The sequence below is a fragment of the Portunus trituberculatus genome, chromosome 25, assembly GCF_017591435.1.
Source record: "Portunus trituberculatus isolate SZX2019 chromosome 25, ASM1759143v1, whole genome shotgun sequence".
Classification (NCBI taxonomy): Eukaryota; Metazoa; Arthropoda; class Malacostraca; order Decapoda; family Portunidae; genus Portunus; species Portunus trituberculatus.
Window position 1 is genome coordinate 16101941 of NC_059279.1, and position 27904 is coordinate 16129844.

At 39.9% G+C, this 27904-nt stretch overlaps 3 protein-coding genes across 7 annotated transcripts in view; 2 read left to right on the forward strand and 1 right to left on the reverse strand.

Annotated features, from left to right (window-relative positions):
- The window catches only part of LOC123508577 (FYVE, RhoGEF and PH domain-containing protein 4-like), a 206887-nt gene extending 206196 nt beyond the window's left edge, over window positions 1–691 (reverse strand). The window contains exon 1 of one of the 2 annotated variants that reach the window (XM_045262348.1): window positions 488–690. The gene's annotated coding sequence lies outside the window, so the exon portion shown is untranslated. Of the gene's footprint in view, window positions 1–487 lie in introns of both variants that reach the window. The other variant, XM_045262345.1, reaches the window with a different exon arrangement.
- An 8475-nt stretch (window positions 692–9166) lies between these two features.
- On the forward strand, window positions 9167–15495 carry LOC123508850 (protein CREG1-like). Of its 3 annotated transcripts, XM_045262813.1 has the most exons (7): window positions 9167–9318; window positions 11184–11273; window positions 11820–11940; window positions 14054–14208; window positions 14371–14490; window positions 14601–14685; window positions 15361–15495. In XM_045262813.1, exons 1-7 carry the CDS (start codon window positions 9265–9267, stop codon window positions 15468–15470), a joined length of 735 nt encoding a protein of 244 aa, XP_045118748.1. In that variant the 5' UTR covers window positions 9167–9264; the 3' UTR covers window positions 15471–15495. The 3 variants fall into 3 exon arrangements, with proteins under 3 accessions (XP_045118748.1, XP_045118749.1, XP_045118750.1); XM_045262814.1 differs by lacking the exons at window positions 9167–9318; window positions 11184–11273; window positions 11820–11940 and adding exons at window positions 12852–12987; window positions 13100–13232; XM_045262815.1 differs by lacking the exons at window positions 9167–9318; window positions 11184–11273; window positions 11820–11940 and adding exons at window positions 12858–12981; window positions 13100–13232.
- A 2469-nt stretch (window positions 15496–17964) lies between these two features.
- On the forward strand, window positions 17965–27158 carry LOC123508851 (protein CREG1-like). Of its 2 annotated transcripts, none has more exons than XM_045262817.1 (7): window positions 17965–18121; window positions 19701–19790; window positions 20306–20426; window positions 24683–24837; window positions 25326–25445; window positions 25553–25634; window positions 25777–27158. In XM_045262817.1, exons 1-7 carry the CDS (start codon window positions 18068–18070, stop codon window positions 25884–25886), a joined length of 732 nt encoding a protein of 243 aa, XP_045118752.1. In that variant the 5' UTR covers window positions 17965–18067; the 3' UTR covers window positions 25887–27158. The 2 variants fall into 2 exon arrangements, with proteins under 2 accessions (XP_045118752.1, XP_045118753.1); XM_045262818.1 differs by lacking the exon at window positions 17965–18121 and adding an exon at window positions 18170–18196.
- Window positions 27159–27904: the final 746 nt, after the last annotated feature.

Genomic DNA, 27904 nt, shown 5'->3' on the forward strand with positions numbered 1-27904 from the left:
ATAATAAAAATAATAATAATAATAATAATAATAATAATAATAATAATAATAATAATAATAATGAAGCTTATGTATTTTCGAGATGCGTTCGTGTCAGTTCTTGAATCCCAAACGTTCATTATTTCCACCGTGCTTGAGGTAAGAGTATTTGCTGCCAGCCTCTCACTCACTCTCACTCTCTCTGGCGGCCCCTCCCTGCTCCTCGCTCTCCTCGCCTCCGCCTCACTCTTTCCCTCCTCGTGGCCTCTGCTAGTCTTCGTTTTCTTTCTCACCACGAAGCAGGACTCCCGCACATCACACCCATGGCCAGACAGCCTCAGTGAGTGCAGACATTGACCCAGTGAGTCACCAATGGGGAAAAGGACGCCAACCCAACACTCTCCCTCTTTCCCTCCCTCCCTCTCACCCTCCCAAGTGCCTCCACCCTTCTCTCCCAGCTGGTGTGTCTCGCTCTTCTCAGCGCCACCCAGCTCTTCCTTCCTCGTACCTTTAGCACCGCCATCGTGAGCTTGAACCAGGTGAGTCCCGCGCTGTAATCCAGGTGTCGGTGTGGCTAAATCACCTCTCGCCAATATCAAAGCTTTAAACCACCGCGCGTCTCACCAAGGATCACTTTTATGTCACCGCGGACGCCTGGCTGGTCGGCGGTACACTCCCCCACCCCACTACTGCCACAAGCTTACTGACGTTCCCTTCCCGCCTTGACCCGCTGCAGACGACACGCCGGTCCGCCACGCCTCCCCCAGCCACCGCCAGAGGACACCACCATCAGTTCTGCCTCTACTCCTGGCGATAACACACACGCGGCACATTACACTCACTACTCACTGATTTCTATGCCTCTCCTGCTGGTTCCTCTGTGTTTAGCTAAAGGACAACTTGTGTAAATGAATGTTAGGTTGTCAGTGCATGATTGTAGCCTGAATTACATGGAAAGATTGAAATACACACGCTGATATTCACTTCCTGCCTCCCACACTATTCCGGGAAAGACAGCATGAATAAACGCATCATTTATTGACAGCAGCGTACATTCAGCCTCCCTCACTCTTTCTCTCTCTCTTCCCGGTGTTTACCAAGCGTCGGGAAAGACAATTAAGACAAATACGGTAATGGCGGAGTGTTTCTCTACTTATCCCTTTACTGTCGATAATAAACCATGATTTATTAAACGCAGTGCAAATTAGACACTGCATTTCCTCGATCTTCAGTATTCCCTTCATCCTTAATCATCTGAAAACACGTAAATACAGGAAAGATAATATAATGTTCCTCACTCAGTACACCTGTGATTAACCCCTACAGTACCAGAACACATATTTACCTTGAGATTTATGTACGATTAGACTATTTTATTGACATTAGGAAGGGTCTCTCGAGGTCAGAAGATTAATGGCCTCAGTCTTCACTATTCTAATCCCCACATAAGTTTCTGAAGCTGTAGAAAACCATCCAAAAGTAAGTAGAATGAATATGTAAACGCGTCATGGTACTGAAGGGGTTAAACGTACAGCCAGGTAGGTAACAGGTACGATCACCACAACAGGTAACAGATCAACAGGTAACAACACTCCCTCCCTACTCTGACCCACGACTAATCAGCGAGTTGGAAAGGTAAATAAACACGATAAGACACTTGATAAATGTACAGATAGGAAAATAGGTGACGTGTGTGTGTGTGTGTGTGTGTGTGTGTGTGTGTGTGTGTGTGTGTGTGTGTGTGTGTGTGTGTGTGTGTGTGTGTGTGTGTGTAGGTGCCTGAGCCAACACACCTTATCTTACAGTGCCGCGTGTGAAACATCTTACTCAGCGTCTGTTCCCCTTCCCCTCTCCCTCTTTCCCCTCTTCTCCCTTCCCTTCCCCTCACACCACTCCCCTTCCTCTCTTCAGTTCTTGTTTCCTTCTTCTACATTTTACTGTCTTCTTCTTTTCTTCATTTTTCTTTTCCTCCTTTCTTCATTTTCTCCTTTTCTCTTCAATGTTGTCTTGTTATTCTTTGTTTCTTCCTTTTCTTTCTTTCCTTCTTGACTTTTCACACATTTTCCCTTTTTTCCATCATTCTCTTTCGTTTTTTTCATTTCTTTTCCTCTTCCTTCATTCTCTTCTTTTTCCCTTCCTTCCTTACCGTTTTATTCCATTTCCTTGTTTCTCCTGTTATTTCTTCCTTTTCCTCTTCCATACTTTATACATTACTTTTTCTCTTTCTTTCTTCATTTCTCTTTCATTTCCTCTTCCGCCCTTTTCTTCCTCTCTTCCTTACTGTCATATTGCCTTTTTATTCATTTTTTTCTATTTCTTCTTTCAATATTACTGTTCTTCCATCTTTCATTCCCTTTACTCTTCTTCACCTCCTTCTCTTCCCATTTCTATCCACTTCTTCCTCCTTCACTCTCTTCTTCCTTCCATATATTCCTTCCTTTCCTCTTCTTCCTCTTCACTCTTCCTTTTTTCATACTTCATCTTTTTTTCTCTCATATTATTCCATGTCTTCCTTTCTTTTCCTCTTCTCCATACTTCCTTTTCCTTCTTCCTTACCGTATACACCTCCCTTTATCAAAGCCTTCTCTCCTTCTTACTCTTCCTTCTCTCTTTCATACACTAAGGAGAGAGGGAGAGACAGAAAGGAAGAATGAATAGAAGAAGAAGAAAAAAAAGAAGAGGAAGAAGAAACGAGAGGAGAAAAGTTACAAAAAGGAATATTTAACTAATTTCAAACTTAAGAATGAGTAAAGTTAATAAAAGTGGCGGGAAAAGTCTCTTCTAATACAGTTTGCCTGAATTTATGTAAGGTTACGTGCCACTGCTAAAGAAAGAAAACGGAAGAGAGAAAATGGAGCCAAAACGTTTTCTGGTATGACTGAATCTACAATGAAAGTAGTAGTAGTAGTAGTAGTAGTAGTAGTAGTAGTAGTAGTAGTAGTAGTAGTAGTAGTAGTAGTAGTAGTAGTAGTAGTAGTATTTATCTACCAATTTATTTTATTTGTTTTATTTTACCTTTGTATATTCATTCAACAGCTTTCTTTACTATTTTTTCTACTCTCTCTCTCTCTCTCTCTCTCTCTCTCTCTCTCTCTCTCTCTCTCTCTCAGTTCCTTCCGTGCCACAAGTTTCTCATTCATCATCAAGAAAAAATGTTGCGTGCGTGAGTGTGTCTGTTTTTGGGTGCATGAACCTGGTAGGGACACAGTAATGCCAGAGAGAGAGAGAGAGAGAGAGAGAGAGAGAGAGAGAGAGAGAGAGAGAGAGAGAGAGAGAGAGAGAAATAAGCAGATAAGCCCCTGCCAACAGTGCTTGATTTCTTAGAGTCCACTTGAACAGGTGTAGCATGTTAACAAACCAATGGTAGCAGAAAGATATGCCACTGATAAGAGTGTTTGATTTTTTTTAGGGCATCGTTGCAGTCGACGACCTGTACCACGCCTCCTTCACTTGTACAACTAGATAAACTTATAACGTATTGATAAAAATTGGTAAGATTTAACCTATTGTTACAACACTCTACAGTTATAGTTCCAGTCATGTTTACTGCAGGTGTCTTATCATTTGACGATCTGGTGTTATTTGTTAAAGGACTCTTCAGGAAGTCAACAGATCACGCAGGGAAGCCACGGAACACCATCACTTCTGATTTCTCTTGTTTCTAATTTGGGGCAAAACTAATTGATGATTGTTCAATGCCTCAAAAACTCAATTCCTCCATCTATCAACTCGACACAACCTTCTAAACAACAATCCCTCTTCTCCAATGACACTTAGCTGTTCCCCTCTTCTACACTGAACATACTCAGTCTGTCCTTTACTTACAATCTGAAGTGGAAGCTTCGAATGAAGTTAAGCGTTCTGAGTCGTCTCCGCCAGTTTCTCTCATCCATTCCACCTACTAGTAACTGCTAACTTTGTACATGGGCCTTATCCGGGGGAGGTTCCAATTTTTTTTATTCCAAGGAATCAAAAACTTTCTCTTATCAACTCCTCTTCACTGACTGAGTGTCTTCAGTCTCTCTCTCACAGCCGCAATGTTGCATCTCTTGCTATCTTCTACAGCTATTTTCATGCCAACTTCTGTTCTAGATGACTGCATGCTTCCCCTCTCCCTGCGGCCTCGCTGCACAAGACTTCTTTCTCTCACCCCTATTCTGTCCACCTCTCGAATGCCAGAGTTAACCAGCGCTCTCAATCATTCATATCTTTCTCTGCATAATATACTCAAGGGACTTCGGGAGCCGGCACCTCAGTGGCCCTTTTATTCAATCGCAATTGTTGTTGACCTTATATATATATATATATATATATATATATATATATATATATATATATATATATATATATATATATATATATATATATATATATATATATATATATATATATATATATATATATATATATATATATATATATATATATATATATATATATACAAGGAAAAAAGTGTGTTCTGGGCAGCGGTGGGACTCAAAGCAGACGTCCCTTATCAAGTGTTCGGCGATACAGAAGGAAAAAAACACAATGTAACCTGAAGGCAAAGATACCACAGAAACAAGACAAGATATGAACTATTAACCCCTTCAGTGCTACTGCTATGACGGGTTTTCATATTCATTCTGCTTACTATTTGGTGATTTTCTCCAGCTTCAGAAACTTACGTGGGAATTGAAATAGTAAAGATTCTAGCTAGAGATGTACCGACGTATCGGTATCGGTATCGGCAGTATCGGCTCATTTAAGGAGCATCGGTATCGGTATCGGCTATTATCTGCCGATACTACCGATACTTAAAAAGAATCTATTACGCAGTGTATCTCCCTCTGCAAGTTATTTTGTTAAGCAGAGTTTGGATGTTCATAGCGATAAAAGTAAATTGATGAGAATGCCATGGTGCGTAGTAATAGAATATGTTCTTTGCTACTGAGTTACCACTGCTACCGTACGTGTACGAGACAGGTCGGTAGTAGACTCGGGGGCGGAGGGGGTTCTTACTACATCCCTCACTTCAGATAGAAACTGTAGACTTGTGCATTTGTTTGTGCTTTTGTGTATTTTTCGTATTTGTATGTGTGTGTGTGTGTGTGTGTGTGTGCGTGTGTGTGTGAGAACTGCGCCCTAGTCATCATCCTTCTCTGGAATGGTTAGTCTTGTTTCTGAGGGAGAGCTGTCACATGTTTTTTGTGCATCTGTTGTCTCTGAGGGACTGAGTTCCAGGTCTGACTTCAGTGCAAGTGAGAATGCAAATGAATTTTCGACTGATAAGATTGGGGGAGGATGGTGGTGTGTGTGTGTGTGTGTGTGTGTGTGTGTGTGTGTGTGTGTGTGTGTGTGTGTGTGTGTGTGTGTGTGTGTGTGTGTGTGTGTGTGTGTGTGGTTGGGTGGGCGGATAGATGGGTGGGGTGTATTTGTATAGACAGACACACTGCAGCCTGCTCCTGTGTGTGATTATATGATCATAAGAGCATTTAGCGATATTTTTAAGTGACGTCACCGATATTCCGCCTGTAGACAAAACATTGGAACCCATAACACTCATTGTGGGCAACAATCCTATAGACTGGTTTCCAATACACTGTTATCGGTATCAGTATCAGTAGTAGTGTCGGTATCGGCCAAATTTTATGGTATTGGTATCGGTCAAAGTTCTGGTATCGGTACATCCCTAATTCTGGCCATAAATCTTCTGACCTCCATAGACCCTTCCTAAAGTCAATAAAATCGTCTAATTATACTCAAAACATGGTAAAAGTGCGTCTCAGTACTGGAGGGGCTAATATATCTTACGGTAAAGCGGGACACACAACAATAAGGATCGCATGCACATAAAAAAAAAAAAAAAAAAACTACTTCCAGACTAACACTGACTGTCACGGCCAAATGTTTGTTCGCGTACCGGTTTCTTTTCCACTAATTGAATCACTTCGTCTGAACCGGAATTACTGCCACGTGTTGCCTGTCACCTTACACGGTATTTTGGACCCGTGAAAAGGAGAGAAGAGGACGAAGCAGTGAAGAAGGCAATGCTGGCGGAGGTTAGGGAGAGGAGTGTTGGGAGGCAAAGAATAAAATGGAGAGACGTAACGAGGAGTGACATGAACAAGCTGGGAGGTCAAGATGATGAAATGGATAGAAACAGATAGAGAAGGATAACTCTGCGCAATACACTGGGATTAACCCCTTCAGTACTGGGACACTTTTACCTTGAGATTTGTGTACAATTAGACCATTTTATTGACATTAGGAAGGGTCTATGGAGGTCAGAAGATTAATGGCTACAGTCTTCACTATTTGAATCCCCCACATAAGTTATCGGAGCTGTGCAAAATCACCAAATAGTAAGTACAATAAATATGAAAGTGCGTCATGGTACTCAAGGGGTTAAGGTCGCATGAAGAAGTTGCCTGTCACCTCATAAGTCCCGAGAAGTGAGAGGTTGCAACATCACTACTCATTACATAAATCATGAGTCACACAACACTAAACATCACCCAATAGCCAATAATCTTCACTCCTTTGTCCTTTATAACTCTCTCTCTCTCTCTCTCTCTCTCTCTCTCTCTCTCTCGTTTCTCAAGTACAGTGTGATGAACTACTTAAGCACGCAAGCTATTAAGACAGCAACAGGGAGAGAGACAGGCACCACCTCTCCTCAAACACGCCTTTCTGAGGACCACCTGTACCATATCAAAATTAAAACCACTTCTTACGTACATCATCTCCAACCAAAAATCTTCATCTTGAGAATCTGTAACTTCATTTCGCTATCATTTAACTTTTCCCTTTATTTCATTTATCTATTTTTTTCTATTTATACCATGTGGGCTTTTCACGGGAATTTAATGGGTTAAAGGGGATACTTTTTAGGGTACCTCCTATCTGAAAGCCCACCCGATAGGAAACCGTTGGCCCGAGTGAGGAAGCCCAACCTACACTCGGACCTTGGACATTTTTTTTTATTATTGAGGTAAAAATATTCAACTTATTAATATTCTTCTACTACAATACATCCATTTCTGGCTATGTATGACTCGTTCACTGTAACACTGCTATTTCTAGTTTGCATCTTTCAGCACGCCAGTTTGCAGTGAATATCAAACTAAGCAAGCACTGGACACATTCCATTACCATTTCTCTGAAGAACACATAACTCCTTGCCACAATAACTCAAACAACAATGATCCGTGTACGAGTATCACTATCGAATCAATAATCCCATGCACGGTGACGCAGACAGGTACTGAAGCAGACAAACCACACACACACACACACACACACACACACACACACACACACACACACACACACACACACACACACACACACACAGGATTACGTCATTCAAACAGGTACTTAGAAAATGTCACGTTCACCTGTGCAATCTATCTGTCTACCTGTGTGTGTGTGTGTGTGTGTGTGTGTGTGTGTGTGTGTGTGTGTGTGTGTGTGTGTGTGTGTGTGTGTGTGTGTGTGTGTGTGTGTGTGTGTGTGTGTGTGTGTGTGTGTGTGTGTGTGTGTATAGATGACTGCATGTATGGATGGTGTATTTGCTTTTTTCCATATCCACTGTAAACCACAGAAAAAAAAAAGAAAAAACGTGAACCACTCTACCGTGAATACCTAAAAAAAAAAAAATCTAATACAATCGTGCGGATATCTCATAAAGGAGGTCGGTCATCAGCGTGTTTTCCTCCTCAACAATCTGCAGAGGATGCAAGAACACCTGAAGTGGTCTTTGCGGCCCTCGATATCTAACACAAAGCTCAAACTAGCGTGGAAGTGACTCTTCATGATGAGTTTTACTGGGAAGCAAGAAAGTCTGCATAGCTCCTTAAACGCCCTTAATTAGTGGCGATTTCATTTTTTTCTTTGATGAGAGAGAGAGAGAGAGAGAGAGAGAGAGAGAGAGAGAGAGAGATGAGAGAGAGAGAGAGAGAGAGAGAGAGAGAGAGAGAGAGAGAGAGAGAGAGAGAGAGAGAGAGAGAGAGAGAGAGAGAGAGAGAGAGAGAGAGAGAGAGAGAGAGAGAGAGAGAGAGAGAGAGAGAGAGAGAGAGAGAGAGAGAGAGAGAGGGGAACACACACACACTTGTCCCTTGATTGTGAGATCTTGCTTCACAAATAAATAATCTTACAAGCAACATCCCACCTTCACACTCAAGATGAGCTTGGGCGGTGATATGGGCCTTAATATGGGTACCACTATAAATAAAATTGCCTGCGCCACTAATGGGCGGAAGCTGAACAGCGCTTCCCATACACTCTTCAAGTGTGCCTACAGGCGCTATAGGCCTTACCGTAAAAAAAAAAAAAAAAAAAAACATACATTATAACGGTAAGTCTTGAAATCAAACAGAGTGAAATGAAACCAACCAATTACTCCACAGCACTGATTGATTACCGCTGTCTTGTAGTAAATGTGTAGAATCAGTAGCTAAATATCATACAAGAGTGACCAACCACAGCACTACACTTGTCTTGTTCTTTCAATCTTGTTTACCGCTCACACACCACCGCGGATTCTTATTTCATTTATCTATTCATTTCGATTTTTTTTTTTTTTCGAGTTCAGATTTTTCTATGAACTGAACTGAATTGTTGCCAGGATAATACAATCTTCGAACACTTGTTCCTCAGTGAAACTTGACAGCGTATCTTTTGCTTTCATTTGTCCCTAAACTCTCGAGGGTAAGAATCATCATCATCATCATCATCATCATCTGCACAATAACTCCATGAGCATCAATAACATGAAAATAAAGTAAAAATAAAGTACAATAAAGCACAAAACACCAGATAAAAAAAAGCTACTTGTAATATTGTTATTGAAGGAAAGACAATAACTTAAAAGAAAACTAAAAAACATTAAAAAAAAAAACAGGAGCAATTAATAAAAACACTACCAGCAAGACGAGGCCATTGGAAACACACAGTCTATCACAACTACACAAAACTTCTGACACCACACAAAAATATCCTCACACGAGCACTAGTGGCATCAAAGGGTCACTCCAAGAACATGTGCGATAACGACCAATGTATAAATAAAAACCAAACCTGCACAGAATTTAACTCCCTCGTTGGCAACTAAAAAGACATCAGATCTTCCTACAGGCAACCCTCGGCACCACCACCACCACCATCACCACCAGTATTGTGCACTACTTAAGGCTTGCAAGGGACAGTGCCAGCCAAACCCCGTGTTATTTTCAAAGAGACAAACAACACACACACACATACACACACAAGCACATACACACACACGCACGTCCTTCCCTCACCATGTCTAAGTCGGAAGCCAAACACAGCCTCCTGGAGCAGCAATGCATGCCACAGGTGAGACAGAAGACAGGTGCAGGTATTATTGCGTGACACCTACATGCTGGAGCTACTGACTGCCACTTTGACTACTAACTATCATTGCCAGACTAAGTTGTACCCACACTGACAGCGAGAAAGAGGGTAAGAGCGAGAAATTTTACACATTACAGTACACCAAAGACCAAGCATAATAGGAGGACAGTCCATTCACTTTTTGCTCTCTCCCCAAAGGTAGCGCCACCAGCGGCCACAGGGGAACATTATTCTAGCTCGCAAATTTACTATTGTCCACATAATTTGAGAGCTACTTCTTCTTGAGTCATCATGGCCACTAGCTTCACTATTTAGTTTATGTATTATGTTAAAATTTGATTCAAATGAGTATAACACTGGTAATGCATTAATTGTTGCCAAATCTTTCATAGTATTGATACTGAAGGAAACTGTAGGATTTTTTTTCCCAGTTTGAAAAAAAATATTTTTTACATGAATGTTCCTTAAATGTTGACTTTGGTTTTCAATAAAGAAAACATCCTCAGTGCTTCCAAGGCAGAGGCGGGATTCACTAAACAGTTACGCATTTCTTAAGACCTTAAGAAGTTCGTATCTACGCTCAGAGATATTCACTAAACACGAACTTCTTAAGTACCTTAGAAGTTAAGTACTTTCTCGAAACCCCATAAAGTTTCATAAACTGGACCTATGAACGCCTTTTCTCCACTACACAACCACGAGGTAAACAATGACGAAGCCAGAGGTTAAGGAAGGAGAGGTAGATTGAAATAAAGAACTACAGGTGACATTAGCACATGACAGTGGCCTGATAAGTGATGAAATACAAGTGTGCTAGCATACGACAGTTGCCTGAAAAAGAAAGGAGAGTGAAATATGTAATTATTACAAACGATGTTATCATATGATGCGCAGTGACCTGAGGAGGGAGGGAGATTGAGATACAGGTATTAGTACAGTGAATCTGGAAAGAAGCTTAATGACAATGCTAATCCTTTTTGGTGACTGGCGATAATGTGTACAGTGTAAAACAGTGATCCGGGAGGTGTGAGTGCCTGGCAGAGACAGTGCTCAATAATGACGAGAGAGAGAGAGAGAGAGAGAGAGAGAGAGAGAGAGAGAGAGAGAGAGAGAGAGAGAGAGAGAGAGAGAGAGAGAGAGAGAGAGAGAGAGAGAGAGAGAGAGAGAGAGAGAGAGAGAGAGAGAGAGAGAGAGAGAGAGAGAGAGAGAGAGAGAGAGCCTGGCAGTAACAGTGCAATGTAAGAATTATCTTTATTTCACTTGTGTACATATATAATGTTTGACGGTGACTGCGATTACCAACTTTGAACTCATCAACGTTAACGAAGCAATAAACATGTTTCGTAGCTTGTGGATCATGCTTTTCTCTCGTTAATAATGTCGATACACACAGTGGTCCGAATTGATATAGGCGAGCTGAGTTGACAATGGGCCGAGTTGGCAATGGGCTGAGTTGCGCTGTAACTCTCTTTTGGGCTCCACTGGCACTGCTGTCTCTTGTATCGTGTGATTATGACGCATTACTTGTCTCTACTAGCTGCTGATTGGTTAATGTCCCTCGAACAAAAAGCACTGCTATTGGCTGAAGGAAAAAATTGTCAATCATGCACTAATGCCATCTAGCGGAGACTACCGCCAGAGAAGAGACAGCTGAAAAGAAGGTATCCAAGATGGCGAACTTAAGAAATCTTTAGTGAATCACTTTAGGGAGAGTTCGTACGGACTTCTTACTTATTTTCGTACACATTACTTAAGTAGAGAGTGTTAGTGAATCCCAGCCCAGGTCTCGGTGTCCGCGCAGGATGAACACTCAGCTAATGCTCATTTCTTATCTTTCACCTAAACAGGAAAAATACTCTCTTAAGAAATGGAAATACTTCTTCCTGGGCTTGGTGACGATTATTGTTCTGGTTCATCTAAGTGTTGCAGCATGTCAGGTAAGTTGTAGTAAGACTAATTAAATAGGTGACCTTATGAAGGATGTAAACAGTATGTAAATTTTTTCAGTAAACCAAATAACTTGTTGAAATACATGCAACACCTAACACTAAACATGCTGCTAGAATCACGTGAAGGCTTGAATCAATATTTATTTTTTTATTTTTTTTCTCAACCAGAAAAGTGTTCTGCAATGAACTGTCAACTATCACCAACCTTTGTGAGTGAAGTCCACTTACTCATCAACACACAATGACCAACAGAAAACGTGACCGATCAGGAACTAGTTTAATGAAGCCACACAGATTGTGAACTAAGCAAAATATAATTAAGGTCTTAAGATTACAGAGCATGATCAGTTTATGAGTAAAACAAAAGTTAATACTTGCAACCTGTCACTTGCCAATACACAATGCTGAACAAGATGCGTGATTCAGAAAACATTCATGATAGAATGTTACTGAAATTCTGAAGCTAAATAATATATGAATTTGTATATGAATCTTCCAAGAATGACAACCATTCACGGCTCATTATGTCCGCAGCTGTACATGTCATCCAGCCAAGTGGTGACTGTGTCCAGTGGCCGGCTGACACACTGGTGGCCAGAGCCTCCGCCACACAACCAGGTAGCCAGGGTGGCTCGATATGTGGTGCACACTTCCGGTAAGAATGTTTCACACACACACACACACACACACACACACACACACACACACACACACACACACACACACACACACCACCACCTTGCCTTGTGAATAAGTCACTTTCAATGAAACAGTTTGCAAAGTGAACATTTGTGAACTGGGATCACTGCACATTTTCAATTTGCACAATTTTCGCATTGCAGTAATGCTCACCTCAGCTGGTCCAAAATCCGAATACAAAAATCACGGCGATTTTTTATTATTATCATCATCTAATTTGTCGACGGAAAAGAATGTCCTCAGATTTTAAGTCATGACGCTAATACATAATTAGCAATTATTTCACTAAGTGTTCTAGAGACTACACTAATCACCCTAAAGTAAAGTTACTTGAGCAGTGGAGACTACCTTGTCATTTCTTTCAATTTGCCATACATGGTGAAACGTCGCCACACCATGTCATGCAAAACGTAACACCAACATTTTTCGCCTTTTCCCCATCCTCCTGTCTTTTTGTGCCACATTTCCTGAACACTGAAATGATCAAAGATTTCCGTCATGAACAACAGCGTTCTCCAAGTGAATCTATCAACCCCTGACTTTATGGAAATATTGAAAGGTAAAAAAAAACAATCGTTTTGAGTTGTGGCCATTTTAAAAAACTTGAGTGTCTTTATCTCCTTTATCCATACAACAATATGAATGATATTTATATATTAACTTGTGAACACAAGTACAAGAAGCACAGTAATAATCGTCCATTATTCTAATATTTCGCACCACAGACGCCCTACAGTGGCGCGATAACGAATGAGAATAATGATCGTGATAACCAATAAACTGATAGCGAGAAGCTTATCGTCGATAAGCGATAAGCGTGTGGACGTTACTAATATGACATGGGATCACTTGATTACTTGCCTTTGCCCCGCGCAGAGCACCAGAAGTCTTCCCCAGAGAGACATGAGCTGTGTTGGGACGTAGCATCAGTGCCAGAGCAGTGCCGCGGGGTGCCACATATGGATCCGTTATTTCCTCTCACATGTTGTTGTTCTTGGTACCGGTAAAGAAACAAGTTTGAAGCTTTCAGATCTTATCCTTTGTAATAATCCTTTCCAAGTCATTTTACAACATGTTGATCACGTTCTTTCTTTTCCTTCTGCATTCCTTCTCAGTATGGCTTCATATCCTTACAACACTGCAGCGGCGGTAGCTCTTTGAATCACCAAGTGGAGGTGCTAGGCAGTGAGGAGGAAGAGGAGGACAGCAATGAGATGAATCCAGCAGCTTGTTCCTTCTCGAGTAAAAGTATATAAAGATGAAGCAACGTCCTTCTGTCTTTATTTTGTATTTTTCTATTTTCTTTATTCCAATCCTTCTCCTTTATTTCAGCTTCTGCTTAGCAATCATTTTCTTCTTTCCATTCATAACTAATTTGTTAAACAGAATACACAGCGCAGGGAACAGTAAGCACCATAACCATTCCTATCTACGCATAAATGTTTGCTTCACTCAAAACCACTGAGATGAAGCCCGCCAGAACACGTTACTTCCTACCATACGCCACCATACCAGATGTATTGCATGTCCTCATACTTCAAGCCAGAGTAAGGCCATAACCCTTACTCCTATACTGACGCAAAAACAAGCCGTATAACATGAATTCATTAGATCATGCCTAACGTCGTGGGACATTTCAATGAACTTTAAACCCGCCAAAGTGCTTTTCGTGGGAAATACGGTACAATAGAGATAATTCGAGAAGGATAACGAATACATTACCACACATTTTCAAAGGAGTTTTTTTTTTTTTTCGTTCAAAATAAGGTGATTGACCTTTTAAGTGCATTTCCCAACACTTTTAATTTATTTCGTAATTTCATCCATAATCATGAATTGTGCTTCTATCAATCAATCATATCTCAGAGAGAGAGAGAGAGAGAGAGAGAGAGAGAGAGAGTAATAATTTGTATAGAGATATTTTCTTGACAAAAAAACAATGATACAGAAATAACTCTCTCTCTCTCTCTCTCTCTCTCTCTCTCTCTCTCTCTCTCTCTCTCATGTAACTGATACTCCTCCGTTTCCCTCTTCACACATTTCCTCCAATGCTCCTACTCTCCTCACAGACTGGTGTTCCATCTCCACCATCTCCACAGCCGACCCTATCAAGGGCTACCCTTTTGGCAGCATCCTCAGTGTCAGTGACGGCCCTGTGGACAAGTCTTCCGGCACTCCCTACGCTTACATCACCCGCCTGGACCTTTGCGGCAAGGACTTGCTGGTGAGGAGCGAATACTATACCAACTGACATCTTGGGACCTTAATTAAGTGGCCTAATAACGTGGCTTATCCTTCTTAGTCTCGTGACATTACAGCTAGCATAACCCTGGCTCTAACTGGTCTTTCCACTGAACAACTTGTGTCTGTTCCCTTACCTGTACAGACGGATGATCGTGCCTCGCTGGCCGTCTCTGAGGCCCAGTCTGATTACTGCAAGACAGTTGACCTTGACCCGGAAGACCCTCGGTGTGCCCGTGTCCTCCTGTCAGGCACTGTGGAGGAGGTGAGGCCACTGCCTTCTCGCCATACCTGCAAAGAAAGGACATCATCGTTGTACTGGGATACATATTGTTCTTAATGAGTTATCTATTGTACATATTTTTTTCTCCTTAGCTAAAGAATGGAACAAGTGAAGCTGAATTTGCTAAAGAAGCTTTGTTCTCCAGACACCCTGTAATGAAGACTTGGCCACAGAAAAGTAAGATATATAGCTCTTTGTTAACCCATTCTTCAAGGACAATAAAAATTGAAACACACACACACACACACACACACACACACACACACACATACATAATGGAGCTTGTCTACTGTAGCCTCTTCTGTTGGCTGAAGAGGGACGTCACACCATAATGGAAAGGTCCTCTCATTGGTTATATTCTTCTCTATACGTACTAGTGGCTCGCCTCTTACATTTCATCCTTCAGTTTCAATCATCTACACTCTCCTCACGAAGATTATTTCACTCATTCATACTGCATGCCTAAACTGCCTGAGCGTGTCTCAGTTAACCCACTAACCACTCAGTAATCTATCAAGGCATTTGCTCGCTAATTTTGACTAACCCTTACTTATCCTCTAGAGAACCAGCATTCAAGTGGGCCTTTTTTACATTTTGATGCCGTTGGCTGGCCCTCTCTCCTACATAAAAAAAAAATAAATAAATAAATAAATAAATCATTGTCTATGCATATTTCATCTTAGTACCCACATGTTACTGCTACTTAACGTCTCCAGATCGTATATTGCCATTGTTCTACGCTTTTCTATGTTCGCATTAGTAAAACATCTAAAGAGAAATTCGCCAGCTAAACAAGTGGCTATAGCTCACTGGTTACATTGTTTAGAGGCTGTAATATCTGTTTCCTTTCAGATCATAACTGGATATTTGTCAAGATGAACATCAAGAACATCTACGTCTTTGACTATTTTGGTGGCGTCAGGAACGTGGCTGTTGAGGATTACTACAATGCTGAACTGTGAGTGTTGAGTGTCCAGCAAACGGTGTCAAAAAAAAAAAAAAAATACACACACACACTGATAACCTCCACTGAAGCTACCTGACTGTCCCAAACTGTGCCATTGTTCCATGGATACACAAGTCTTCACCGGGAGTTACAGAATTCAAACTGTTACATTTTTATATGACGGAAAAATGTGATTGAATATTTCCACTATGAGGTGAGTGGTTAATTGTGCAGTTTATAGAATAAATACAGTGTTTCCTTATTGGTGTTGCTTCATACTAAATAACAACACTCAGAAATTTTCATGTGTTTAGTTATGAAGGTATGAACGCCACAGTCTAGGTCTATTCTAGAGGGTATAGTGGAAGTATGGGCTAATAGTGTATCAGAAATTCACAAATAAACTGATAACTTTAAGATAGCTGTAATGACACAGTGGGAAATATATCTATGCATAATGAAGAGACTATTGTGCTTCCCATACACAAGCACTGACTGACACGTGCAAATATATTAATAAATTTTGTAATCAAGCAATTCATTATGTGCGAGAACTGACAAATTATTTCACGTATTTTCTTTGCTCTTATGTGTTTACTACTACTACTACTACTACTACTACAACCACCACAACTACTACAACTACAACTATAACAACTACTACTACAACTACAACTACTACTACTACAATTACAACAACAACAACAACAACAACAACAACTACTACTACTACTACTACTTATATTTCAATGATGAGTGTGTTCTTATATAGCCTTCAATGGTACTGAATAGGTCCATCCTGATGTTTATATAAGGTATGCTGGGAATGGATACGTATTATTGATGCTGTGGTATGCTAAGAATAGACGTCAATCAAATTCAACTTAGTTCATTACACTAACAGTTTATCAGTATCTTCATCTCTCTCTCTCTCTCTCTCTGACAGCGCCTTCAGTAAATAACGAGCAAATAACCGCGACAGTAAGCAGTGACCGTGGCAGTAATGATTAATCAACCGCGTCTTGTCTTATAAATATCTTCCCAAGCAGGACAAAACCTCCACTAGTCGATGTAACGCCCATATTCAGAAACGCCTTGCTTTCACACCACCACAATTTCCTAAGGCACAGAGACGCCTAGCAGGATTTTCAAGACAGTTTCTCTTTATGATAAATCAGAAACCTTGCCAATCCATCACCAGAACCATAAAAATATCCTTAAAAACATCATTATCTTCAACTAGAGACTTTGGATAGCAGTGATGGTGAGAGAGCAATACAAACATACACACACACAGCAATCACCGTCGCCCTTAGTAATATCTCGCATACCACTCTGTCAACCAGAAACTACTGTTATTATATGCATTTCCCACACAGTCAATTATGGGCGAATTTTCCTCCTCAACAATCTGCATAGACACGAACAATACTTCAAATGGTCCTCGTTGTGTGATATGCCATGAGAGCCTCAGTGCATCTCTGATAAGACAAGGGAAATACGATGAAAATATGCTTGTCTATTTGTTCATACGTAGCTTCTCTAATTACATTCGCTGGTGAGGTTTTTTTTTTTTTCTCTCTCTCTCTCTTTTTCCACTGACGCTGACGGACTGAGAGAATGCGAATCATATAATAAGCCGCTGACACGAGTGATTTTTCATTGTCTCTCTCTGTCTCTATAGATGTGTACGTTGCTCTAACACTGAAACAATGTGTGTGTGTGTGTGTGTGTGTGTGTGTGTGTGTGTGTGTGTGTGTCCGGCTGGTTCCGCCTTTCTTTTTTTTTTTTCCATTAGTTAATATCTTTACTTCGCTTTTTTCACGACAATAATATATGTATCACAGCAAGCAAAGTCAAACTAAACAAGCTGCCTCAAACACACAATGATTACTGTTGTTGCTTGTAAATTATACATCAGTAGCTAAACATGTCGACTTTCTTATAATACATCAGACGTAATTATTTTCCTGGCAACTTACACCAAAGTGAGCTGCCAGCACACTACACTTTTATTTCCTTCCCTTTTAACAATTCAGGGCTTTATCTCAACTAAACTAAAATAGAATAACTTACTTCAGAACGTTTATCGCTCATAGAATCTTGCCAGTGCCTCTTCGCCTTCATTTATTCCCAAACTCTCACAAGAAAAACCATCATCATCATCATCTGCACAATAGCACACTCAACATAAACAATATGGAAGCAGAAACAGAAATGTAGGAAAAAATAATGATAATAGTGTATAATTTAATACAATACAACAAATCGAAAGGAAAAACACTCAAAGAACTTGGGAATTATTAATAAAACAGATACCATGGAGAGCCGTTAAAAAGACACATTCTATCCTTATTAAACAAAAGATCTATATATAACACCACATGACATTACACAACCACTCCCACCATTAACAAACCTATCCAGTAACTTATACGGTGGGACTAATACACAAATAAAAAAAAACAAAAACTACAAAGACAAAAAAAATATCAAAATACTCCATACTTTCCCTCACTGGCAACTAAGGAAGCGAACCAAGCTCTCTCCTGGCAACCCTGCACAGCATCAGAAGGGACAGTGCCAGTGCCAAAGGGACGTCGATTCTTCACCATGTCGAAGCTAGGCGCCCCGTACAGCCTCCTGGGGCGAGAATATGCCACGCAGGTGAGACAGAAGACAGGTGTTCAGTACTACGCAATACTTGAATGCTGTAACAACCATTGCCAGATGTGTTAAAATGTACGTGACTTTTTTTTTTTTTTTTTATTCTTGTTGTTATTGTGTAATGTCTGGAAGATCATTGTCTCCCTGCATTACCTTAACTTCTATTTATTCCGCTCTCGTGTTCTATCATGATACAGACTTAATTCATAGTGCAGAGTCTGTTCCACACATTTTTTTCCTATTTGCGATTTAACCCCTTCAGTACCATGACGCGTTTTCATATTCATTCTGGTTACTATTTGGTGATGTCATAAGTCTCAAAAATTTATGTAGGGGTTGTAATAGTAAAGACTCAGGCCAACAATCTGCTGGTCTCCATAAACTCTTCTAATGTAAATAAAATCGTCTTATCATGCCCAAAACTAAAGGTAAAAATGCGTTCTTGTACTGGAGGTGAACTTGTGTTCAATCCTATTCGTATCGATTGTGGCATTTAAATATTTAGTGTAACAGATTAATCATTGCATCTCGCTGTAATGCATGTCTTAATCCTTCAAACCCCACACTCATTAATTTCCTGGCATGGCCTTCATTATGCTAACGTACCAATGAGCTATTTGAGCAAACATGGGGTGTAGGAGGGATAATATTGTCTGTTAGTGATACCGGGTGATGTGACAGGAATAAATTAAAGGATGTGGTGAGGCAGTCTGGTGAACATCTTGACTTAGGCTCTAGGAAAACTTTTAACATTTAAAGCAAGAGGTCAGATCACAGACACAAAGGAGCACAGAGCAGGCAGACAGATCCTGTGCTGCTTTCATTCCATCAGTAATTTAAATGCATTCCTTTTGCAGCCCATAATATTTTCAGGATTGGAATAACTTTATTTAGCTGATGTGACTAGAATACATTATGACAGTGGGACAATGGTTTTTTTGTACCAGGTATGAATCAACTTATATCTGATACAAAATACACTGACTGGTTGAACTTCTCCCCCAGTTAAAAGTTTGGGTTAGGTTAGAATGGAAATCATCAGCACAGTACATAATGGAACAAAACAACCAGGAAGTGGTACAAAACAGTAGGGTACGATACAACAAGTAATCTGACAATGACGAGCTGAAAACTTATCTTAGCAGTAAGTGAAAACCTCCTGTGGCATATCATGGTTTATGAAAAGATGAAAATTAATTGAATAATAAGAATAATGAAGTTCCAAGAATTACCAAAGAATAAGTTACAAACACAGTATGTGGCTGGAGGGTGAGTGCATCAGCACTCCCGAGTCTGTGTCACCTTTAAGGATGTGTCCCTCAACAAGCATTTCCTGTTTTTATTCCCACCCTTCCCCACTCTCAGATTTTCATGATACTAATTCTTTTTATTTAACCCATTAAAACTCTTACAGCTCCACTTTTCTGTGTTTAAATTAACAATTGTGAGATGAACACTTTAAACATATATATTTCCTCAAAAATTGGTTTTCAAAGGAGAAAACATCCTCAGTGCTTCAAAGCCAGGTTTCCCTCTGAATACTCAATTAATGTAAACTTCTTTTCTGTCTCTTTCTCAGGAGAATTACCCAACCAAGAAATGGAACTACTTCTTCCTGGGCTTCATAACCGCTCTTGTCATGACTCTTCTAGGTGGTACAGCATTTCAGGTGAGTTATACTGATGTGAGCAAGTTAACTTATAATTAATCTTGTAATAAGTAAAAAAAAATTTGTTAATGTACAATATGTAACACAAAACATCCTTGCTAGAATAACATGAAGATTATAATCAATACATTATGAATATTTCAGGAATTTTTCTCTCAACCAAAAAAAGTGGTTTGCAATGAACTGTCAACTATGACCAATCCTTGTGAGTGAAGTCCACTTGCTCATTAACGCATTATAACCAACAAAAATGTAAAACAAGCTTAATAAAGTCACTCAGCTGGTGAACTAAATACATAATCAAGGTTTTAAGACTACAAAGCATATTCAGTTTATGAGTAAAGCAAAAGCTAATATTTGCATCTAGTCACTTGCCAATACACAATGCAGAACAAGAAGTGTGATTCAGAAAACACTCATGATAGAATGTTACTGAAATTCTGGAGCTAAACAATACATTACTGTATATGAATCTTCCAAGAATGACAACCACTCACGGCTCAATTTATCAACAGCTGTACATGTCATCCAGCCAAGTGGTGACCGTGTCCAGTGGTCGGCTGACACACTGGTGGCCAGAGCCTCCACCACACGACCAGGTGGCCAAAGTGGCTCGATATGTGGTGCATATCTCTGGTAAGAATGTTTCACACACACACACACACACACAGTCCTACCCGAAGATCGGTCTATGAGCTCTAAGCTCACTCCATAATGGGGAAGACTGGCTAGGTGAACAGTAGACAACCATGGTAAATTACACAGACACACACACACACACACACACACACACACACACACACACAGCTGGTTTGTTTACGTCTGCGCAACATGGCGGCCGTGAACTCGAAAGAGGAATCAGACTTCACAGGGTTTCAAGGAATAATGGAGAAGAGCACTTATGTGAAGAAAATTCTGGAGTTAGAAGGTAAAATTGAAAAACTGTTTGAAAAGTATGAGGGCCTGGAAACGAGTTATGACAATGTAAAAAGAGACTGTGCCGATATGAAGAAGGAAAATGCAGCACTGAAAGAGGAAGTTAAGCTAATTAAAGTGAATTGCGAAAAATGTGGAGAATCTCTAGGAAAAGTGATGGAGAAGCAGGCTGAATGGAAAAAAAAGTCAGGAAGTGGAAAGAAAGGAGGTAAATTACAAAGTTGCAAGTCTGGAAAAGGAAATCAAAGAGTCAGGGAGAAAACTTTGGGCCTTGCTGAAATTATAGATCAACAGATCATAGAAGAGAAGATAGCTGAGAAAGTGGTGAAGGTTATTAAGTCAAATGAGACATTGGTGAGGGAAACTGTAGACAAAAAGAGATGTGTGGTGATATTTGGTGTGGAGGAGGATAAGACACCGAGTAAAATGGAGAGAGAGAAAAACATAAAAAAGGTGATAAATAATATCATTAATGTGGTGCAAGAGGAGGGAAAAGACCTAGTACAAGAAATAGAGGACTTCCATAGAATTGGAAAGTTCACAAGAGAAGGTATGAGGCCAATAAGAATCAAACTTAAGTCACAAAAGGATGTAGATGAATTGGTGGAGAAGTCATGGAGGCTAGCCCAGCAGGAAACAACAAGGAAGATTTGGTTGAGAAGAGATCTCGGTGAAAAGGAAAGAGAAATGTTAAATGAGTTGAGAAAGGAGGCTTTGAAAAAAAATGAAGAGAGGACAGAAGAAGAGAAGAAAGAGTTTTTCTGGAGAATCTTGGATATGAGACTGAGGAAGTGGTTCATAACCCAGAAAAGTACAGCAAGAAAGGACTAAAGAAACTTACATATGAGCGAAATGTAATGTATTCCAACATAAATGGAGTGATATCGGGATTTTAGAACTCAACGATTACTTGAGGGACAAGAACCCAGATATTGTGGGTCTTACTGAAACAAAACTGAGAGAGGGAGAAGACCTGATGAAGGTTGGAGAAGGAAATATAACGTTTGGAAAAGAAATAGAGTAGGTAAGATGGGAGGAGGAGTGATGTTGCTGGTTAAAAAGATATAAAGGTGGATCAAGTGAAAAAGGTATGGGAAAGGCAGAAGTGCTAAAGATCAGAGCAGAAACTAATGAAGGAAAAAGAGGCACTACATAGTGGTGTACGTACCACCTAAGACAAATGCATGGTCAGTACAGGAATATGAAGAAATGATAAGTGATACAGGAACATGTCTGGAAGAAATGTTGGGTGGCTGTGAACGAACTATAATGATGGGAGATTTTAATTGTAAAGAGGTGTGTTGGGAGGACTGGTCAATGGAAGGATCAGAGACAACATGGGAAATACACTATTGACACTGGCAATGGAAAATGTGTTAACTCAGTGGGTCAAAGAAGATACTAGGTTTGGAGGAGAGGGAGCATCGTCAAGACTGGACTTGGTCTTTAGTACAGAGCCAATGGTCATTGAGGAGATGAGGGTGGAGTGCCCTTTAGCAAAGAGTGATCATGCAGTTTTGGAGTTCAAGGTGATAGACGAAGAGAAATCTAGAAGAAATGAAGAATATAAAGTGGGAAGATGGAATTATGCCAAGACAGATTTTGGAAACCTAAAGAAATTCTTTCAAGAGACAAATTGGATGAAATTCAAGAGTGCTAAGGAGCAAATGAAAAGTGGAAGGAATTTATAAAAATATACAAAGAAGGTGAGAAAAATTTGTACCAATAAGACAACATAGAGAAGTTGGAAAGCAGGACTGGTTTAACGATAGATGTGAAAAGGCTAGAACAAGAAAAGAGGATGCATGGAAGAGGTGGAGAAGGAAAAGACGGATTAAGCAGTGGGAAAGTTACAAAAGAGCAAGAAATGAATATGTGTTGATTAGAAGAGAAGAAAGAAAGAAACAAGAAAAGGATATAATTGATAAATGTAAAGACCAACCAAGGCTTTTTTACAGACATGTGAACAACAACATCAAAAATAGAGAAAGTATTGAAAGTTTAGAAGTAAATGGAGTATACAGTGAAGATCCCAGGGAAATGGCAGAGGCTATGAATGGATGCTTTCGGAAGGTATTCACAAAGGAGACTGCTTTTGACAAACCACTGGTAATGGAACAGAAAGGGATTATGAAGGAGTTTCAAGTAACGGTGGAGGAGATCAAGAACATGATGGGGAGTTTAGAAGTGAGAAAAGCTGTGGGACCTGATGGGGTATCAGGATGGATTTTAAGAGAATGCAGGGAGCAATTGGCAGAAAAAGTTTGTGAAGTAATTGATGCCTCATTAAGGGAAGGCGTAGTGCCCCAAGACTGGAAAAGAGCTAACATTGTCCCAATCTATAAATCAGGTAACAAGAGAGACCCATTGAACTATAGACCAGTGTCACTTACAAGTGTGGTAGCTAAGATGTGTGAGAGGGTGGTGAAGACTAGATGGACAGACTTCTTGGAGAAAAATGACATACTTTGTGAGTGTCAATTTGGTTTTAGGAAAGGGCGTTCATGCACGACAAACCTGATATGTTACTATTCGAGGGTGATAGATGTAATACAGGAAAGAGATGGTTGGGCTGATGGAATATATCTGGATTTAAAAAAGGCCTTTGATAAGGTACCACACCAGAGACTGATCTGGAAACTTGAAATGGTAGGAGGAGTGCATGGCAGTTTACTAAAATGGATGGAAGACTTTTGGTAGGAAGAGAAATGAGAACAATAATTAAGGACAGACCATCAGAATGGGGATTGGTGGAGAGTGGAGTTCCACAGGGATCAGTGTTGGCACCAGTAATGTTCGCAGTCTACATAAATGACATGGTGGATGGGGTGTCCAGTTATGTGAGCCTATTTGCAGGCGATGCAAAATTGTTACGAAAAGTGAGATGTGACAAAGATTGCGAACTACTCCAGGAAGACTTGGACAGAATATGGAAATGGAGCTGTACATGGCAAATGGAGTTCAACACGACAAAATGCAAGAAAATAGAGTTTGGCAAGAGTGAAAGAAGAATCAGGAGTATGTACAAGATAGGAAATGAAGACATAAAACCAGTCATGAAGAAAAAGACCTTGGGGTGACAATTACCAATGACCTATCGCCAGAGAGACATATAAACAAAATAATTGGAGAAGTATTGAACTTATTGAGGAACATAAGAGTGGCGTTCGTATATCTAGATGAAGAAATGATGAAGAAAATAATTACTGCAATGATAAGACCGAGGCTTGAATATGCAACAATACAGTGGGCTCGAACTTAAAGAAACACATAAGGAAACTAGAGAAAGTACAGAGGGCTGCAACGAAAATGGTGCCTGACTTAAGAGATTTGACTTATGAAGACAGACTGAAAAGAATGCAACTTCCAACCCTGGAAAACAGAGAGAAAGGGAGACCTGATAGCAATATACAGAGTGATGATTGGCATGGAAAAATGGATAGGGAAGATCTGTGTATGTGGAATGGAAGAATGTCGAGAGGGCATGGGAAAAAACTAAAATGGCCACTTATAGGAGAGATGTGAAAAATATAGCTTCCCTCATAGAAGGGTGGAAGCATGGAATAGTTTAGACGTGGAAGTGGTCAACGCAAGGAATATTCATGATTTTAAGAAAAAGCTGGACATTAATAGATATGGAGACGGGACAACACGAGCATAGCTCTTTTCCCGTATGTTACAATTAGGTAAATACAATTAGGTAAATACACACACACACACACACACACACACACACACACACCACTTTCATAAATCAAGCTAAAATGTGAGACCAATTATTTGTAAAGAAATGTTTTTGTGAAAACTAAAACACTGATAAAGAAATAAGTCAAATAACTCTCTCTCTCTCTCTCTCTCTCTCTCTCTCTCTCTCTCTCTCTCTCTCTCTCTCTCTCTCTCTCTCTCTCTCTCTCTTAACATGCACATGACATTTATCACTCCCACTCTCCACACAGAATGGGGTTCTGTCTCCACAACCTCCACTGCCGACCCTATCAAGGGCTACCCATTCGGTAACATTATGAGTATCAGTGATGGCCCAGTGGACAGGGCATCCGGCACTCCCTATGCTTACATCACACGCATGGACCTCACTGGCAAGGACCTACTGGTGAGAAGCTACTTGAAATCTTGGGACCTTTAGTGGCTTAATATGAATTATGTCTCCTACAGTAGTCTTGTGACATTTTATCTTGCTACTGTTCTTCTCTCTATCTTTTATCACTGGTCCACAATCTTTTCTGCTTTGTTACTCAGTTTAACAAGGAAAATCATCTGATACCACCATCATGCTTGATTAACTCCCTGATAAAGTAAAGTCTCCACCAGCAGCAACATTTGTGTATTTTGGAGCTGCAGTCATTTATATTACTTGTACATAAAGAAAACCCATGGTTAGCAATCAGAAAACCTGCCAGTTTTACAATCTTCATTGTATTGTTCATATTTTTAATATGTCCATTGATTGCAAACTTTTTTTTTTCCTTGAAAATTATCAAAACTTGGAACCATGCCATGTAACCTTGTTGTTGCATTGGCTTCAATGAATCAATTGATCTTCACACTGAATAACAAGTACTTGTTCCCTTACCTCTGCAGACAGATACCCGTGCCACACTGTCCATCTCCGAGGCCCAGTCTGATTACTGCCAGAAACATGACCTTGACCCGGAGGACCCTCGGTGTGCTCGTATCCTTCTGACAGGCAACATGGTGGAGGTGAGGCCAGTGTCTTGCTGCCATATCTGCTGAGGAAGGAAAGGATTGTTGTTTTACTAGGATTTTTATTTAGTTATTTATTCTAAACATATTGTGTTTCTCCTTAGGTAAAGAATGGAACAAGTGAAGCTGAATTTGCTAAAGCAGCTTTGTTCTCCAGACACCCTGTAATGGAGACTTGGCCGGCAGGTAAGGGAGCTCTTTGCTAACCCATTCTCCAAGTAAACCTCTCACGATTTACCACTAACTGCTATAATTGCTGTTTAGAGGAAGTTTATTTGTCCAAGTTTGAGAGAAAGACAATTAAAGACCAACAATTTTTTTCTTTCAGATCATAACTGGATATTTGTGAAGCTGAACATCAAACACATCTATGTCCTGGACTTCTTTGGTGGTGCTAGCGAGGTGGATGTTGTGGATTACTACAATGCTGAACTGTGAGTGTTGAGTGTCCAGCAAACAGTGTCATAACACACACACACACACACACACACACACACACACACACACACACACACACACACACACACACACACACACACACAGATAAACTCCATTGAAGCTCCTTGACTGTCCCAGGCTGTGCAATTGTTCTATAAAAGCTCAAGTCTTCACCGGGAGTTCCAGAATTTAAACCGTTACATTTATATTTGAGGGAAAAATGTAATCGTATATTTTTTGTCATGAGGTAGGTGGTTATGTGCAGTTTACAAAGCAAATGCTGTATTTTTGTATTGGTGCGGCTTAAAACTAATGGCAAAAATGTTTATATATTACTATTTTATATCCTTGGTGCCATTGAATCCAAGGACAACAGACATGGCTATAGTCACTGGGCTGACCCTTTCACTGTTGACTGCCTTAGCTGTTTATGCTCATTGAAACCTTTGTATTTGTATGATAAATTACTTATATCAATGTAATCTAGTATCTCATTTAATATTACTGGTAGAAATAGTTGGTTTGCTACATTTCATTAAACAAGACTAGTAACAAAGCAGTCAACAGATGGGAGCCTCAGCGCAGTACAGTTAACATGTTTGTCTGCCTGCAAGTGGGAAAACTATTATAGCATTTACAATATTGACCAGTTTACTTTTCATGGTATGTGTCTGTGTATATCAAAGTAAAACCACAGTCAGCTCTATAATTAGTGTGGCACTTGGCAGTATTCAAAGCTTGTGGTTAGATATTAAAAGATAGTGCTGGATCAGATGCTGACCATATGTTAAGAGTACAACTGGTACCTACTATTTGTGTAAGTGAATGCAGTCAGTATTTGTTAGTAGTGGTACAATTATTACTACAATTTGTGTTAATGAAGTAGTCATTAGTTGTTAGGTGTAACTTGTAAGCATATATATGTATGTATGTACACGAGTTGACCATGAAAAAAGAAAATAATAAAAAAGTAGGATTTTCAATAGTTAGGAAATATGAGTAGATGGATCAGGTTATCCTTTGAATCTTTCCCCCCACGAGGTGACTGGTGGTGATGAGGGCTGTGCTCCTACACACCACAGGAGCAGTCAGTTTGACTTCCCAAGATAAGCAATAAAGTCTATAGTATTCAAAAAGTATTCTGCTTCCATGTTACACAACTACAATGAAAATGTGCCTTATTGCTGCCTACTCTAGCAAGGAAAGACTCAGTACTGTAGCTGTCTTCCCTTCTGCTTTGTAAATATAACCCAAATATATATGATATATTTCTTATTATTTTGGTATTGAATCCTCACACAATGTTCAATATCATTCTACACCTACCAAATAAGTCCAATACATGATGCATTAACTGTTAGCTACCTCTCACACCCTCGCTGCAGACTGGAAAGAAACCGCAATATTCTAGTCAAACCACACTACACATGATACAATAAAGCCAAGAGTATATACCAGAAGTACCCTTGTAACCTTGTCACACCTTGTCGAACAAAACATCTCACTACTGAGAAAAACTCTATTATGGTCCTTATACACTAACAGTCTAATATACGCAAATAGTAAATATGATGAATAGCTAGAATGGTAATTGAAGGAGTGTTTAAGGGGAGACCGGTATTACACTTCATCCCTTGTTGTATACATAATTGCAACAGTAAAGCTCTCTCTCTCTCTCTCTCTCTCTCTCTCTGGCAACAGCAATGATTATTTAACCTAGTAGTAGTAGTAATAATAATAATAATAATAATAATAATAATAATAATAATAATAATAATAATAATAATAATAATAATAATAATAGAGATCTTGAAATAGTAGTAACATCACACGTGCTTGGAAAACTGACCACGTTGTTTCTGCATTACCTTAGTTTTGCATTTCATTCACTAATGGTAAACTTCTCATGTCTAAACTAACTTGGTACTCACTCTGTTACTCTTCTCCTCTCTGTGTCCCGTTGTAGCGTCGACTCAAAGTATATAACGACATAATAACGATATTCTCAACAATGATGC

Coding starts and splice junctions, on each gene's coding strand:
- LOC123508850 (XM_045262813.1), top strand. CDS start 9,265: ATGTCTAAGTCGGAAGCCAAACACAGCCTCCTGGAGCAGCAATGCATG. Junction 11,941..14,053: donor ATATGTGGTGCACACTTCCG/GTAAGAATGTTT, acceptor CTCTCCTCACAG/ACTGGTGTTCCATCTCCACC. Junction 14,686..15,360: donor GAAGACTTGGCCACAGAAAA/GTAAGATATATA, acceptor GTTTCCTTTCAG/ATCATAACTGGATATTTGTC.
- LOC123508851 (XM_045262817.1), top strand. CDS start 18,068: ATGTCGAAGCTAGGCGCCCCGTACAGCCTCCTGGGGCGAGAATATGCC. Junction 24,838..25,325: donor TCACTGGCAAGGACCTACTG/GTGAGAAGCTAC, acceptor TTACCTCTGCAG/ACAGATACCCGTGCCACACT. Junction 25,446..25,552: donor TGACAGGCAACATGGTGGAG/GTGAGGCCAGTG, acceptor GTTTCTCCTTAG/GTAAAGAATGGAACAAGTGA.